Source organism: Ciconia boyciana, chromosome 8 (genome assembly GCF_034638445.1).
Source record: "Ciconia boyciana chromosome 8, ASM3463844v1, whole genome shotgun sequence".
In the NCBI taxonomy this organism is placed as follows: Eukaryota; Metazoa; Chordata; class Aves; order Ciconiiformes; family Ciconiidae; genus Ciconia; species Ciconia boyciana.
In genome coordinates this window covers 1877131-1893671 of record NC_132941.1, presented here as the reverse complement: position 1 = coordinate 1893671, position 16541 = coordinate 1877131, and the positions used below count along the sequence as shown (strand labels likewise).

Here is a 16541-nt window from a genome sequence, read left to right as displayed (position 1 = left end):
TGGAGGAGACAGAGGAGGGGATGGGAGCAACACTGCCGGCGTGCAGGGGCACTGCCACCCTCCCCGTCGGGGACCGCGGGGACATTCCGAGCCCCATCCCCGCTACAGCTGTGTGGTTCAGAGCTGTGGGTGCAGCGACAGCCAGGGGATCCCCAGCTGCCCATGGATGCATTACGCTGCTGAGCCCTTTAAACAAAAAAATCTGTGCAGCATCCTTGGCGGAAAAATCTGTGCAGCATCCTTGGCGGAAAAATCTGTGCAGCATCCTTGGCAGCACGTGCCCTGGCATTACCTGCTCTCCCTTCAGTGCCTGGTGGATGGTGAGGTTTCGGTTGTTGTGCATGCTGAAAATGATGACTTTCCCGGTGTGGTTGAACCTGGGCGCTCCAGCAACGTAAATCCGCTCGTGCTTGGTGGATATGACGGAGGAGACGGTGTAACCTGGAAGCGGGCGGGCGTGGGGTGAGCACGGCTGATCCGCTCCCTGCCTGCTCCCAGCCGCTGCCTGGTGCTCTGCTTCCCATTAGCCCCCAGCCGCTGACACAACTCTGGCCGCCTCACAGATCGGGAAGCTAGAAACCCAGATTTCTTCAACGATAAAGTCACTCAAATAAACCCCAGCGCCTTGACCGTGGGCTTTGAGCCGCCTGCTCAGGTCCTACCTACACCCTGAGCTGCGCAGCTGTGCCAAGAGTTTTGGCACCGTCTAACGCAGCTGGCAAACCCTCTGCAAAATCTTTGTTTCATGGAAGGTCAATCCAATTCCCGGCCTGGTAAGTGTTTTATTTCACGGCTCACATAAAGTTAAACAAACTCTAGCAAGGTGTGCTGGGCGAGCTGGGCTGCTCTGCAGCAGGATGCACCGGCGTTTCCTTAATATTTCTGGTTTTCTTACTGCAGGCAATGGGAAAGACAGAGCCCAGCTGAGCTCCCGCATACTGTCATGCACAGCTGCAGCCGTCCCCACTTCAGGCACTTGCAGCCGAGCCCAGGGACACTCTGCTGTCACCCCAAGAGATGACCCACGTGTCCAGGGGCTGTTCATGTCCCCAGTGGAGGGAAGAGCCCCGACATGCCAGTGAACGACCCCGCAGCATCCCACCCCGCTCCCTGCCGCGGGGCAGCTCAGCCTGGCACGCACATCTCCGGACAGCACATCTCCGCACGCACATCTCCGGACAGAGGCTTCATTTTGCAAACCAGGCTGATATTTTTACTCCGCGGCTTCAATGGCTGCACATGGAATGGATTAACCCAGCAGGTATTTCCTCTCTAGGCATGAAATTTCATCACTGCTTTTTAAACCATTCCAGTAAGCGCCGTAGATGACCCGGGCTGGCCGGTGTCTGAGCTACTTCTGCATTTAAATCACTTTTGTGCTGCACATTGCGGTCGACACTGGACTCTTCCCAGGTGAGGATGCTCACGTACGCTGCATCCCCGAGCAAGGGGCAACACAGGTCTCGTGTTGACGGGAACTCACAAACAGCCGGGCACGATACCGCCTACGCTGGGAGCGCTGACTGCTATTAGTCATTTGAGAAATATGTTGTGCTTCCTATTATTAAGCGTAAAATCATGAATTCAGCCCCGGCAGCGGAGCCTCATTCGGCTTTCTTACCTAAATATGCTCCGTGATTTTTCAGCTCCTCCGGGAACTCCTGGAGATAAGATTCCCGCAGGGGGATGACCTTCCCGCTGCTGGTTTCCTTCAGGACGGCTCCGTTCCAGTCGTAGGCACCCACCGCCCCCAGCAAGATCCCGTCCTGCGGGGGAGCAGGAGTAGTTTGAGGGTATTTCTTGCCAAGTGGAGACAATTCTTCCCCACGCTGCCCATACGGGCAAAGCCGAGTCATGGCGAGATGGACGAGGGGACCCAATGGGCTGGTTTTGTGTGAGAACACATATGGGGGTCCCTCAAAGCCCAGATCCTAGACTATATATTTGTCGGAGTGCAGAAGAGAAAAACAGAAAATGGTCCCTCCCAGAAATCGCACATTTTACAGAAAAGGGGAGAAATCTCACAAATGGAACAGAAAAAAAAAAAAAAAAAAATCAAGCAAACCATTCGCCAAAGCACAGCTGGAAAGATGGAGATTTTTAAACATGCTGGCCTGACATTTCCACCCCATCCGTATCTTTTCAGCGTGCTTCTCCTCCCCAGGAAAAGCCTGAGCAGGAATCCGTGGGTGGAAGGGACTGACCACCCTCTGCATCCCACCACCGCCAAGCGCCTTTCCCCACGGCACATCCCAGCACCTTGAGGTCCTGGCATCGGGAGGAGCTGCTGCAGGCTGGTCCTAAGGAAGGCACTGGTCTCCCAGCAGCTCCCTTCCCCATGGGATAAACCAGCACCAACAGCATTTTCTTCCTTATGTTCACGTTAGCAATTTAACTTCATGATTAATAACTTGCCCAAAATACCCGTCTCCCCACCTGCAGCTGCCGGTGATGGTAAAAACCACCTTTAAAGGGCGCCTGCTTGCACAGGCAGGAGGAAAAAAACCCACATTTACTCTCTTACTTCCACAACATGTGATGAAAATCCAGTCTGGGACATTTCCAGGCCAAAGGAGATTTCATTCTTGTTGGTTCCTTAGAAAAAAAAAAGGAATTTGTATTTAACGAAGAGCTTTGCTTTCCTAGAGGGGCTGAGCGGTGCCTCGGTGGGTCGAGGTGGGATGAGCGTCCACCTCCACCCCACCTGGAGCAGAAGGACCTCAGTTGCCATAAATGTGCTTGTTTCTCCCTAAATCACCACAATTACACAACCTCGTGCTGCTAATAGATACTGCGAGCTCTGCCACAGTGCAGTTGTCTCATTTCCTAGCTGCGAGATCACACAAAAATGTGGATTTAGAGGATTTTGCTTCGTAATTGCAACTGGGTGAAGCTTCTCACCCAGGGAAGCTTTCTTCCACAGGGAAGTGTTGGGCTGGCTGGACCAAGGTAACTGGCAAACTGGTGGGGAGTTTGTGAGCTGGTTTGACCAAAATTTCCCTAAACCCCAAGATGTTTAAATTGCAGTGAAAGCCATCCATCTTCTGTTTCAATTGTCCGCCCCAGGATGTGCTTTTCCTCTGAAATTTAGATAAATTTAGTTTTGGAGACCGACAAACTTGTCACAAGGCGGACAGAAGCGCTGTCATTTAGACCAAAAATATTTCCTGATATTTAATTTCAGCCAATAAACCATAAAACCCCACGTTATTCCCATAACCCCGCAATGCCTGCCACCCCAGGGAGTCCCTGGCAGTCGGCGTGTGGTTTTTTGCTTGCTTATAACCCGTCTGGGTTTGAATGGATTTTGATGGGTGAGAAAGACGCTGACACCCAGATGACCCGCACGCTGAATTTCAAAGGTCTGCTATAAATGACGGAGCCATCACAGCTCTGCAAAGGATGGTTGCAAGAATGAGGGCTCACCTTTTGAGGAGAGGGCATCTGTGCTCCTGACGCTTGAGGGATGCAAACCACTCAAAATAAAGACATTTCTTTATAGATGAAGAGATTCAAAGTGCGATTTTAGGTTCTGTATCTATCAGATATTAGGGAAGCTCCCAGTCTGACCCGTTCAAATTCAGCAAACCGAGGACTGACGGCACATCTGAAGCAACCTGCGGCAGCCTGGCCGGCTGGGATGTGTCGGGGAGGAGCATCACTCACCTTCCAAGCTAAATATCCTTTCCCCCAGCGCATCCACAATGTCTTTGAGTGCTGCTTCGTCTGTGACGTTAAAGAAATGCTTGTCATCTGGGTCGCTCGCTATAAATTTTATCTCGTTCAAAAAGGCTTCGGGATTGATTCCTCTTCTGTTATAATAACCCAATACCTAGGTTTGAAATAGAAATGCAAGACTCAGGGGTTTTCATGCGATGGATAGAGCCAACCCAAAGCACCTGAGGGAGGGGTGTCCGTATAGAAGGAGCCTGAAAGATGCTGAGGCATCTTTGATGTCTTGACAAGAGCCTTGGCATCTGACACCCCATTGCGGGAGCAAACCAGGGAGCGAGGATTTGCTGTAATTCCTCCAGGCAGCCCAGGCTGGGCACCCCTCCTGCAATTTGGGTGCCCAGCACAACGCAGCGTCCTGCTTGTCCCCAGCCACAGCAACTGCTCTGGCAGAGCCGAGCATCCCACCGCCTCCTGCAAAAGCAGGACCAACAACAAGGACCCCTGCAAAGGCACCGGGAGCGGCGAAGGTGGGCTACGCTGCCAGCCCCATTGCAATGGGGTGCACGGGGCACCGCCGAGCTCTGCATGGCTTTTGCAGCCATTCGCTGCCGAAAGGGCCCCCCCCGCCACTCACCGCCACCGCGTATCTGGTGACGTTGTCCTTCTCGCTGTCCTCAATCACCTTCTCCAGGTCTGGGCTGTCGTGCGACTCTCCATCTGTGATTACAATCATTACTCTCTTTGCCCCTTTCCGGCCACCTTTCTGAAACGCTTCCGAGCTGCAATTGAAGAGATGCCCTGGGCTGCTCAGCCTCGCCAGGCGGGTCGTGGCTCCCACCGCCGCGCGCTTGCCGAAACCGCCGCGGCTGCCGAGACGGGTGCCCCATCGCCCGCATCGTAAAGCACCGAGCGGTGTTCGGTGGGCTGCTAGCCTTTGGGGAGGTGCAGTCGGGTGCAGGACTCTCGGGAAATATTTTAGGACTTTAAAAGGGGATTTTTCTACCGATCGAGCTGGCTCCTTGCAGGAGAGGAGCCTTTAATTCAGCAAAATGCCCTAAATCCACAGCAGGAATACTGGTCAGGCTGTGGCACAAATACGCGGGAGCAGGCACTTGTCCCAGCTAAGGGAGGAGATGGAGCTGTGGGTCGGGGCCGTACTGAGCTCCCGGGTCCCTGATGGGTGCCTGCAGAAGAGCTACAGCGCGTGGGGCAGATGTGGGGTTGCGTTTGGGGGCTGAGGGCTCAGCTCTGGGTGCTTTCAGAAAGAGGATACGTTTTCAGAGTCTGCCTCTGCGCCCTCCTTCTGGGCCAGCTGCAGTTTTGCAAAGCATCGTTTGTAAAGCACCAATTAAGGACCAAGCAGTTTTGCAAAAGCATTTTTAGCCTGGCTGTATCCCCTGCTCTCTAAGCAGCGAGGAAAAGTGAAGGGGGAGAGAGGGAAGAAAAACAAACGGTCATTTTAAACTTGTTATCAGGAGGAACAGGAAGGTGAGAGATTTTTACCGAGCAAACTCTATCCCATAGGCAGTCCTGGTTTCTGTACCTCCTCTTTGCTCTATGTGACTGGCAGCCGCTACCACATCTTTTACAGACCTGTAGTCATTTAAATGAAACTCATGGACGACGTCTTCTCCGTACTGAACAACTCCGACCTGGGGATTAAAGGAATATCACAAAGGACGCCAACAACCTGCCGTGTAGCAAGGGCCTGCGACACAACGAGCATGTTTTGCCCATCACACGAAATAACAGTCGCTGTGAGAAATCAATCGCTCTGTCCCGATTTGCTTCAGTTTCCCCTCTATGGGGCCATTGATAATGGTGAGTTTTATTTCTGTTCTCTGCCAGCTCTCACCCACGCGCGGCCACCCCTGCCCTGCTATACAGGTTTGGGGTGATGCAGACATGCTGTGCCCCAGTGCGGACCCACAGCATCTCTAGATGGGACCAAACGGGGGGTTATTTGTGCAAATTCTTGAGGATATCCCTGCACAAATCCCTGCCCAAATCAGCCCGCGATTACTGATAGGAAGAGGGTGGAGAGCTCTTCACAGCGGCAACAAGTACTGCCTCGGCACAGGGCAATACTTCTATATTTCCATATGATTTCATCCTCCCCATGCCCGGTCGGGATGTGGGGTGCTGCTCTCTCCATAGCTCATTTAAGGCCATTAATGTGAGCGTTATTTCCATGGGCTCAGCTTTAAAATCCATACCTCGAAAGTTTATTTTGAAAAAGCACGGTGCCAAATTACAGCACATTGGCAGAAAAGGGACGTTGAAAAGGGCCCTGTGAGCTCGGCCAGGGGACTCTGCACGACGGGGGGGACGCACAAGTTGTGCAGGGGCTTACTTGTATCTGGCCGGGGCCGATATAAAATTTTTTCAAGATGTTTATCAGGAAGTGCTGAACTTCAACCCAGGGATATATGCTGTTTGATCCATCCAGAACTATGATTATGTCCATGTACGTCTGGCATCCTGTGAAAAATACGCAGTGTGTTATTGAAAGACCTTGGCAACGCTTGCAAAGGGGAGATTTATGGCTTCATTCCTCGCAGTCAGGTACTTGCTTTTATGATTTGTTTGAAAAACAAAAATCTTATTTCAATCATTCATAAAGACCTTTGGGCTTCAGCAAGGTAGAGAGAAGCCACAAGCATCCTCTCTGCCGAGAAAAGACTGGATAACTTTCTAAGAATAACACTCAGCGGTATCTTTTCTGATTCAGATTTGGACCTTTATCCGGTCTAATATAGTTGCATACTTCAAAGAGTGGCAAGCTGCAGGCAGGATCCGGCCTCCGTCCCTCCCGCCAAGCAATGCTTTCCCCCTGAGTCACTCCTCAGCCCTGCCTGTACTCGCCATATAACGCACGTCGGGCATTTCCTCCCCTTCCCATTAAATCCTCAGTGACGAGGCAGCCAGAAACCCCGGCGAGGACCCCAGGGCTCAGCCCAGCAGTACAAGCCGTGAAGGATTTAGGCAGTCGACTGGTTTTTAGCAGTGAAAAATTGCTCGGCATCATCTCTCTATCTTGCTTATATTTTATAAGGTTATTTAGAAAAGTTGCAGAAAACCAGAAGATGCTGAATTTTCCAGTGACAGATATTTATCGGTTGCCCTTTTCACCTGCTGTAGGCACTTATGGGTTAGCGCATCCGTGGACGGGAGTCGCACACGGGTCACTCCATCACCGTGGTCCTCGGCTGCGTGCCCCCGTCTCGATCCCCCGCTCACCCCAGGACCCAGGGAGAGGAGCCGACTCCCTGCATCCCACTCGCTAAATGATAACGCTCTGCTCGTTAACCTCCTTCTCTCTAAAAAAACCCAACTACCGTTCGCAGCGAGGGCTGAAAGCATCTCCGGGTCATAAAGAGGGAAGCAACACTTGAGAATTTGGTGGTGGGCTCTGCCTTTACTCTCTCTGCCCCCCAAAGTCCCGTTTTCCCGTGCCCTACTCTATGCCGTGAGAATTAATCGACACCAAACGGGTGATGGAGCTGGGGCATCGCATCCCGTGCCCGACTGGGGCAAGGAGCTTCTGGGAGGCTCGATGGTGCAGGACAGGCTTCTGCAATTTCTTGCCGTCTACAGGAAAGCCAGGAAGCTTGTTTAATCCCTCAAAATAAAATCACGTACCCCAATTTACAAATTGGGGCCAAAATATTTAGCTTTCAGTCAAGGAGCTCTTTGTTTTGTGTGGCCAAGGTCTGAATTCTTTCCCTATTTTGCCTTCCTAGCTGTGCTGATAAAATATTCTGGCTACTTTTATTTGTAGTTTTGGAAGAATAAGGTATTTTTTGTCTTCCCCGGGTGTCAGTTAAAAGGAAAATGTTTACCAGATGTCTGTGTACGTAACCCTCTTTGAATCACTTCCCTGCAACCATTTCCTCTGCTCTCTTGCCTTCGCTTAAACACTGACATCGCTTTGTTTTCTCAATGGGACTGAAGCGATTAGAGAACAGAAATTCCCTCTGACTTCAAAGGCGGGGTTAGAGCTGCAGGGCAGATTGTTTCTCGTACTCTGCAGAGCCGGAGCCACCGTCTTGGAGAACCTGAAGTTGGAGTTGACCCGGGAGCACATGCCCGTGGTGTAGTAGGAGCTCCCGCACTCGTGGGACCAGAGAGGGCTACAGGCCTGGGGGAAAAAAAATCAAGCATCAGGGATGGGTTTAAAATCGCCACTTTTTAGTTGCTGCTTTTCAAGGCTGTCCTTTGCTTTGGCGTCTTTTTCCCCGTGGGAGATGAGGGTGCGTGAGGTTTCTGAGCCCCGCGGTGCACACAGCATATATATAAATACACAGAGAGACGTATTTGCATGCCTTTACACGTATATGTACATGCATCGGGTTTTGCTTACCTTTACACATATGGGTACATGCATCTGGGTTTGCACGCCTTTACACGTATATGCACATGCATCTGGGTTTGCATGCCTCTACACGCGGATGTGCATGCACCTTGCAGCGAGCTGCCTGCGCAGGGAGGCCAGGCTGTGCCGAAGCTCCCGTTCCTCACCAGAAAGCTGTTGTCCTTGGGGTTGGTAGCCAGGCTGAGGCCCAGGCGCATGTTGTCCTTCCGCTCGGAGACATTGGAGAGCGTTACCCGTCCTTCGGAGAGAGGATGCAGTTAAGGACGGCCGCCGGGCAGGGATGCCAACCACCCAGCCCACGTCCCCGTGTTGCTCCTCAGCATCTCTGGAGCAAGAGGGAACCCAGCTGAACGCTGGAGGAGAGCCGTCTCGGCGCGCTTACATTGCAGACTTTGTGCTTTTGCTTTTTTTTGGGAGCAGTTGTCAAGGTAAGAATCGGTTTTTTTCTTAGATGCCACAACCAACAAAGAGAAATGTCTTCTAGGGAAGGAAACCGCGAGTCAGAGCCAGCACCTCTTCCATAGTCAGTCTTCAGGAAGAAACCCCTTGGAGCAGCTCTAGCATCTCATCTTTTATTGTCGGGCCAGCCGAGGCTGATTTATCTTTGTGCATTGCTTTTGTTTCCCATGTCACAGCCCAGAAACCGGGAATGGCCCCCAGGGCAGCCCTGTCTTTTGGTTAACGCTAATATCGTTTAGCTGTGACAACGCTGCCTAACCCAGCCTCTCCTCCACTTCAGGGGGCAATGCAGCTCCCCGCCACCCAGGGCTCCCCCTTTGCTGTTATGCCCAAGAAGCAAACCGAAAAGGAGGAAATGGGGCAATTAATGGTAAAATTTTGGGGTTGGTTTCTTTGCTTGTGGCCTTTAGAAGTTTCTTACTGAGGTTTAAACTGAGGGGAGGCTCAGAAACCGAGATCCACAACCCAGAGCTCGAAGGAGCTCAGCCCGAGGCTGAGCAGCTTCCAACAACCCCTCGCTTCTCCCCGGCGGAGCAGCCGGCTGCAGCCCCGGCTCTCACCCACGCACCCTGAGCTTGCTTCAACCTGCTGCCTGCACGCACGCCGCAGCGACGCCGGAGAAAAAGGGGCTTTAGCCCAGGTTATAAATCCTCCAGGATGCCAGCTGCGGGTGGTGACACCCCGCTGTCCTGCTCTGGTCCCCAGGTATGCTACACCTTGCGACCGCAGCTCTGCGGTGGGGAGCAGGATGCTCCTCGCCCGCTCCGGCACCCGCTGCCCGCTCGGCGTGGGAAGGGCAGGGGCAGAGCCCCGGTCCCACGTCAGCTCGTGCTTCTCTGCGCTATGGTCATCTCTGCTGCGCGCTCGCTGCCAGCCTGGCATCCCCTCAGGGCAGTTCTGCGTCTGGTTTTACTCAAACGGCCTCAGTGGGTTGTGCTAACTAGACAAGTTAATTGGGAAAAAAATAAAATAGGATGTGCTCATGGAACCGACCTTTGAATTCGAAACTCATTTCCAATGGAAAAAAGATTGCTTTTTAGCAAGATTCAAATTTACAAACACAAGAGATTGATTTCCTTGAAGAATCTCGATGTTCTCATAGCAAATAACAAAAAAAAAAAGGAAAAAAGAAAACAATGTTTAAAAAAAATAAAAGATTTGGAGCCCATCAATCAAATATTGCAGATGATCCAAAGTTCCTCCTCTCTTATCAGCTCTGGTAGAAACCCAGGAGAGTTCAGATTCATAACGATGAAAAATAAAGTGAGAACAGCTGCTCCAGCTGCTCCAGCGTTAAAAAATCCCAGACCTTGCCCCCAGACCCCAGCGATGCTCCTCAGGACCATGAGAAAGTCCCCGGCTCGCACGTTCCCTGCTGAGGCAGAGACGTGCCCGTCGGGTGTCCCACTTTGGGCAGCAAAGGGAACTTGTCCCCCCCGTGCCTTGCACTGCCCCGACCCGGGGAGGGCATGTCCCGATGCCGCGATATCGTGCTGCCGGCACAGTCGGTGCTGGACCAGCCCAAGAAACCCTGAGAAAGGGCTTGCTCTCTCCACCCAGGGGATGTCTGCGGGGCTGGAGCATGCTTGGGGTCTCTCCTCCTGCGACGGCAGTGATGGGGCCCGGGGGTGGTGGGGCTGGGTGATAGCTCCCCAAATACCAAAGCCGCAGGGGCAGGCTGGATGCTGGGAGCAAAGCTTGCCTGCGCCCAGGGAACCTGCTGCGGTGGGCACGTCGTCCGAGCATCCCCCAGAGAGGGAATACGGGCACCGCCATGTGCCGTCAGGTATTTGCTTGTGGGACCGTTATCCATTGATAAGTTTATCCTGGCCATTTAATAAACCAGTTTAAGCTATATTAAATAAATAACTTTTTAACTTTATTCCGATTTGCTTGATTTTACCCTAACATTGCTTAAAGCTCAGCACCGGGACTAATCTGAACACCTGAGATAATTCCTTATCTAAAAATCCTCCTAAAACATGAAGTCCTCATGCTTTCGGGGACAATCTGGGCAACACGACAGGGTGCATCTTTACAGAGCACCCTGGGATTTACAGAGCAAAGCAGGGATTAAAAAGCACCATGTTAAAAACGCCCAGCTCCCCTCGCTGCCCCGCGGGTGTGCGGTACCTAGGTTGAGTTTGGTGCAGTTGCTGTGGGTGTCGCTGGTCACCGGGCACTTGTAGACATCTCCCGTCTTCTGCTGGCCGTTGGTTTCATAGGGAGCTCCCACCACCAGCCTGCGGGAAAGAGGGGTCTGTCAGTGCCCAGGGGCTGGGTGGGAGGCATGGGAGCAAACCCACGGCCACCGCCGGAGGGGAACCCCGCCGGGAAAAAGGATTCCCCAGCCCAAGCCCCCGGCTCCTGGCTCAGGAGGTGTCAGGAGAGGGTCCCTTGCTGGGGGGACGTCGGGAGAGGGTCCCTTGGTGGGGGGACGCCGTCGTTCTCCTGACATGACTCGACACAAGGAACAAAAGCATCGTTTTGACTTTCTCTTCCCACGACAGCAGGCAGCAATAAGCGGGGGACGATGACTCATTGTTGCTTGGAAGTAACGGCCATCAGATGCAACAGGGGCGAACGAATGCCCGGCAGCGAGCGAGGTCCGCAAAACCATCTGATGGTGTGGGGAGGAGTGCGGGACCCCCATCACCACCTCAGCTCACGGCTGGCACCGGCACCGAAACCCTCAGCATCCGTCTGAGGTCCCGTGGTGGGCACGGCTGGCCCTGGGGAGTGGGGAACGGAGGCGTCCCTTCTCACCACTGCTTCAGGTAGGGATCTTTTCGTGCCAGGATTGCCTTCAGGGCTCAGATGTGTACCAAGGAGTCCTGCCTAGAGATACCCGAAGGAATAACAGGGAGCTGGCACAGCAGTAACAGCAACTCACACTGGGATCTGCAGGGAATTTTCCCCACTAAAAAGCTGAAAAAGTGAATTTCCAGGAGTTTTGTTCTGACCGGGGGCTGTTCACTTACAAGCAGGTACGTTAGGATCCCTAGCTCAGCGGCGGGTGAGGATGTTGAGCATCTATCTGTTCTTTAAAATAAGAGGAGCTGATAAAAATGCATACATCCACCAAGGGCGCAAGCCACTAGTCAGGATGTATCTGGGACATCGCAAGCATTTTTCTCACTTTTTCTTGTGGACTTGACCAGAATAGCACAAAACAGCAAACCAAAGGAGGAGGAGAGCAAGACCTGAGGAATTTGGCCATTCCTTCCAGGCTAGCTCAAAAATACCCCGAACCACGGGTTATTGGCATCTTCTGCTCCCAGTGTGTTAGCCCCAAAATAAATCTGCTCCATTGCTTTTTTGCTTTCAAAAATCCTATCGGTGGATGCAACCGTCCGAGTCCGGATCGACAGATAAACAGGACCTCTTTTGTTCTGTGCTGCCCTACCCAGCAGCTGGCAAAGCGACCATCCCCAGCACAGATGTTCCCTGTTAGACCAGAAATGGTCATTTTTTTTTTTAAACGCTGCTTCTAAAAAGACACTAAACACTCATTCTTTTTATTCCATCGCTATAAAACGGAATTGCTCACCAAATTAAAAGCACCAAAATCTAAGCAGCGCTTAAGGATTCTCATGGAAATACTTCCTGTCTTACAGCTTCATTGCTAACGAGGAGATTAATTAGGGGAAAATAATAACCATCTGGAACTGTCCTCAATAGCATCCAGAAGCTCAGGGAAATCTGGTACCTTCTCCCTGACCTGTACAAGGAGTTTGCTCATCTCCCTCTGCCTCCGCTGCACTATCGATGCCTGTTTGCTCATGGCCAGAGCGGGAGGGAAGGTGGAAGACGGGAAATATAGTGAAAGAGTGTGGGAGGGAGAGAAAAGGACCTTGAAGATGAAAAGAAATGAAGGCTGAGATGCCTCAGAAGATGATGTTTTCATTTTTTAGTTCTTCATTCCAATAGAGGAGTTTAACATAAACAGGGTTTAACATTAACTCCTCGGAGCAGCTCCACCTCAGTGTGTCCCCCCACCTCGAAGCAGGGAAATCCTAGCTGGGACTTTCCCATTACTTATTATTCCCATATTAATATTCTCACACTACCCATTAATAAATATTCCCGAACACCAGCGGTTATTATGTCGAAGCATCTCTTGCAAACACGAGATGATGACGAGGGCAAACCACCCATTCCCCCAATTCCCCAGCCCTACGTCAGGGCCGCAAGCTCAAAGAAAGCCCAAATATTTACAGGCGCTGCCATGAATGCAAAGGGGTTGTGAAGCTCATGAAAACAGAATTTTTGTCTCCCAAAGACAATGGCATTGTTTTCCCTTTTTGGTTAAATTTAAATGATTAATTAGCTGAAGCTGTCAAATTCTCATGGAAACTTGGCAGCTCGGGCAAAAGGCTTTTCCAGCTGTTTGAAAGGTGCGGGTTGCAGGGATGCTGTAAGTGTTTCCCAAAGTCGGCTGTCAGAGACGCTGCTCTGCTCACCAGCTCACAGCTTGCTTACAAACCTCGTCCTTTACTTTGTGGTTTGTAAACCTGTGCTCTAAGTGGTTTTTTCTTAAAAAAAAAAAAAAAGTCCCATCCCAAGTCACCCAAATCCAACTGGAGCATCCTGCCCCAGCAGGGAGCCATCCCCTGCTCCGTCCCGGCTCTCCCCGTCCCCACGCACCCTTGGGTCACCCCAAATCTCCCCCTTCGTGCTCCCTGGAGGGTTGCAATCCCCCCGCCCCAGCCCTGGCCTGATGCTAAACAAGTAAAGCCCTCTGCAGAGAGCGAAGCTGCAGGCCCTTGCGTCACGGCTTGGCTAATAAATGAAGCTTTAAAAGAAAATAAGAAACAAACAAGCCCGCCCTCGCCTTCCTTTTCATGCGCTCCTTATGGGGAAAACAAAAGCGAAAAAAGGGATTAAATGTGAAAAGCGCAGACTGCTCAGAGCAACATGTCTGAGGACGTATTTTTAACTTTCATCCTGGGGGGGAAAACAAAAAAAAGGAAAAGCAGGCTGTTGCTGGAAATACCGGAGGAGCCTCGGCTCTGCCTGTGCAATGAGGGGAGTGGAAACCCAATTTCTGCTTTGCAAGCAAAGCGCCCGTGCTGGGTGCCGCTTCCCGGTGCCCTGCCCAGCCTGGGGATGGGATGGCTGCGTCCGCGGCTGCTGGGCAAGTCTGACAGCAAACATTAAAATGATCTGCCAAGCTCAATTTGCTTTGTTTTTTGCACTGTTTTAAACGATTTTGTTACACGTGCACGAGCGGCGTGTGCAGCACGACAGGGCAGCGTAAAACCGAAACGCTGCCGTGCTTCAGTGTCTAAAACAATGAGAGTCACAGCTGCTCGGTACTGATTGAATTATTGGGGTATTTTTTTTCCCTTAGTCAAAACATTATCTGGTGAAATTCCCTGTGTCACAGACATTAATTCATGCCAGTTATCTCAGTACTGAACCCAATAAATTACGTTTCGCTGGAGCACATCTCCTGGAAAAACATCCGTCCCTGATTTGAAGGCATCAAGCGACGGAGAAGGCAGCATTTTCCTGGGAAATTTGTCACAGAGTTCAGCGCTTAAAAATTTGTGGCCGTTTGGATGTACCTCCAGGCTCCCGCGCCGAGCCAAAGGGATGTGCCCGTCCCCAGCATCCCCTCCCAGAGGAGCGTGCCACCGCCGTCAAACCTCCTCCGACAGTCCTAGGTCTGGTTCTGCTTCATTTATTTAGTCCCTATTTATCTTCATTTATTATTCTCTATTGCATAAATTTTTAATTTCTGCCTATTGCCCCTAAAGTGCTGTTGGCTTTTACCTGCGTTTTCTCCTGCCAGGGTTGTATTAACCAGCACCTTCGCCTGGACGTAGCTCAGCCCCTCGCCCCCTACGCGTGATGATCCCACACCACAGAGACCCCTCAACCTTTTTGCATCCAGCAAATTCCTGACTTTTTAAGGGAATAACCCCCCCCCCCCGGCACAGCAGACTCCCTGGGTGCATTGCGGAGAGGTTGCAAACCCCATTTTGAACTGTAAGATATTTTGATTAAATGGAAAGAAATCAGGAAAGGAAGGTCTGTCTAGCTGGTGATCTGGGAAAGCAGGGATTAGGGAGGAACGGAGAAGCAACTATGCTTTTCACAGGATTTTTCAATCAATGGGACACTTAATCTCCTGCAAGGCAAATTCACTTGCAGTTAATTTATTCAAGATGGAACTGGATGAAGAAGTGATTAAGGAGGTTCAGGAAAGGGAGAGTTCAGCTGTGGAAAACTTTAAACGGGATCGGGGCTCCTTGGAGGGAGTGTGACAGAGGAATGGACTTTGAAATGTTTTTCTTCACATTGGCAATGGTGGAAAAAAAAACCGAGTGGGAGTCCAGGGAGAGGCAGAAACGGCGGAGGAGTCAAAGAGATGGCGGCACAGGAGGACGTGGGACCTGAAAATGAGTCCTTGGTCTGACAGCAGCTTTCTGCGTGGTCTTTAGAAAATCATTTTATCAATCTGTGGTGGGTTTTTTTTAATATTTAGGTATAAGACAGCTCCACTGAAGAGCGCAGGCAATGAAGGATGGCTCTGCTGATGGAGAGGATCCCATCACCTTGCATGGACAGCAATGGACAGACTGTCTCTCCAGCCAGTTCTGCTCACCAGGAGCAGAGAAAACCCGTGTGTCCGTGACCAAGGGCCACCACAAAAACACGCCTGGGACAAACATCTGCAGCCGAGCGCCGGGCGACCTCCAACACGGTCTCATAGAGGGAGTCTGAGGTGATGGCTATTGTATTATTAAACCCAGATCCATCCCTTAGCACTGCCCAAAGCCCGGGGAGGTGCAGCAGAGATGTCAGAAGAAAATAAGCTGATTTTTTTGGTCTCTCTACGGAGCAGTCCCACGGGGCAGCCAGGGAGGGAGCTTGGGGCATCTGGGAGAGGAGTGCGGGCTGGCAGCGAGAAGAGGCATTGGGTCTGGGAGCACCAACAAGCCGGCCTGACGTGCGCTGGGTTAACAGCGTATTAAATAATATCAACCAGGTACATTCAGCAAGCAGTTTTGAAAAAGTGCGGCGCATAAAGCCAGGAGCGACGCAAACCTTTGCTTTCCCACCCGGCAGCAGCAAGATGTTTCACCCGGCCCAGGAGCCCGAGGCTGGGGCGTGCGGCAGGGGAGGAGGAGGAAGAGGATGGTTACAGCGGGGAAGTATTTGCACCGTCTGTGTCAGGTTTCCATTACCTTTGGCAAGGGACAATGTCCCCCGGCGCTGCCACCCAGGCGAGGATGCTCCTCCCGGCCGTGGCTGTTCCACCCACATCCTTCTCTCCTGCGTGTAACATCATCTCGTCCCGATCCGCTCCTGCTCATCTCCAGCCCTAGCACCGCTTCTGGGCCGGTGTCCTTCCCACAGCTCGCAGGGGCTCTTCTCCAGCACCCAGCCTTGGGCTGACTCATGACCAACGAGCCATTCGGGCTCCTTATGTAGCAGTGGTTGCCAGCCCTTTGCAAGACCGTTTTGCCCATTGAATACCTGGTAAATCACCCCTTGGCAGAAGCATTCCCCGTGGAGGCATTAGAGCCTCTCGCTCACTCCCAGGTCTCCCTGTGCTCCCCATATTACCCCAATTAATAGAGAACCTCCTAACGACAGAGCGGTTGCAGTGCTCCATCCCCGCATTTGGTGACTTTTAGGGGATTTCTCTCCTAAGACGTAGCGCATCCTTGCTTTGAGGTTTGGGTCCCACTGACCCCGCAGTGCCCAGCGCAGGCAACCAGGTCCAGACCTGACCCACGCCGGGACATGAGCTTTGTCCCCTCCTGTCCCCCCCCGCACGGGGAGTGCCTGCGGGAGGCTGCCCATCTGCCACTGACGCGCACAAGCACCCTTGCTTGTTGTTTTTTTAACGGCTGATCGATGTTTTCTCTGCTTCATAACAAACCCTCTCATTGCAAAATGAAACATAAACACGGCTGTGATTTAACCAGCTGTTCTGCGCACCGGGTCGAGCCGGGAATGGATGCTCCTAATTACACAGCCCGTTCCCACAGCGCATCTGCAAACCCCGCAGGACCCG

At 52.0% G+C, this 16541-nt stretch overlaps 1 protein-coding gene across 3 annotated transcripts in view; it reads right to left on the bottom strand.

Annotated features, from left to right (window-relative positions):
* The window catches only part of ITGA11 (integrin subunit alpha 11), a 52024-nt gene that overhangs the window by 20020 nt on the left and 15463 nt on the right, over window positions 1-16541 (bottom strand). For all 3 annotated transcript variants that reach the window (XM_072871093.1, XM_072871091.1, XM_072871092.1), the window contains exons 3-12: window positions 10643-10752; window positions 8197-8288; window positions 7702-7816; window positions 6029-6156; window positions 5179-5327; window positions 4310-4454; window positions 3667-3832; window positions 2525-2595; window positions 1622-1766; window positions 293-441 (exon numbers count right to left, since the gene is read on the bottom strand). In XM_072871093.1, the coding sequence (XP_072727194.1) occupies window positions 293-441; window positions 1622-1766; window positions 2525-2595; window positions 3667-3832; window positions 4310-4454; window positions 5179-5327; window positions 6029-6156; window positions 7702-7816; window positions 8197-8288; window positions 10643-10752 (1270 nt within the window). The remainder of the gene's footprint in view (window positions 1-292; window positions 442-1621; window positions 1767-2524; window positions 2596-3666; window positions 3833-4309; window positions 4455-5178; window positions 5328-6028; window positions 6157-7701; window positions 7817-8196; window positions 8289-10642; window positions 10753-16541) is intronic.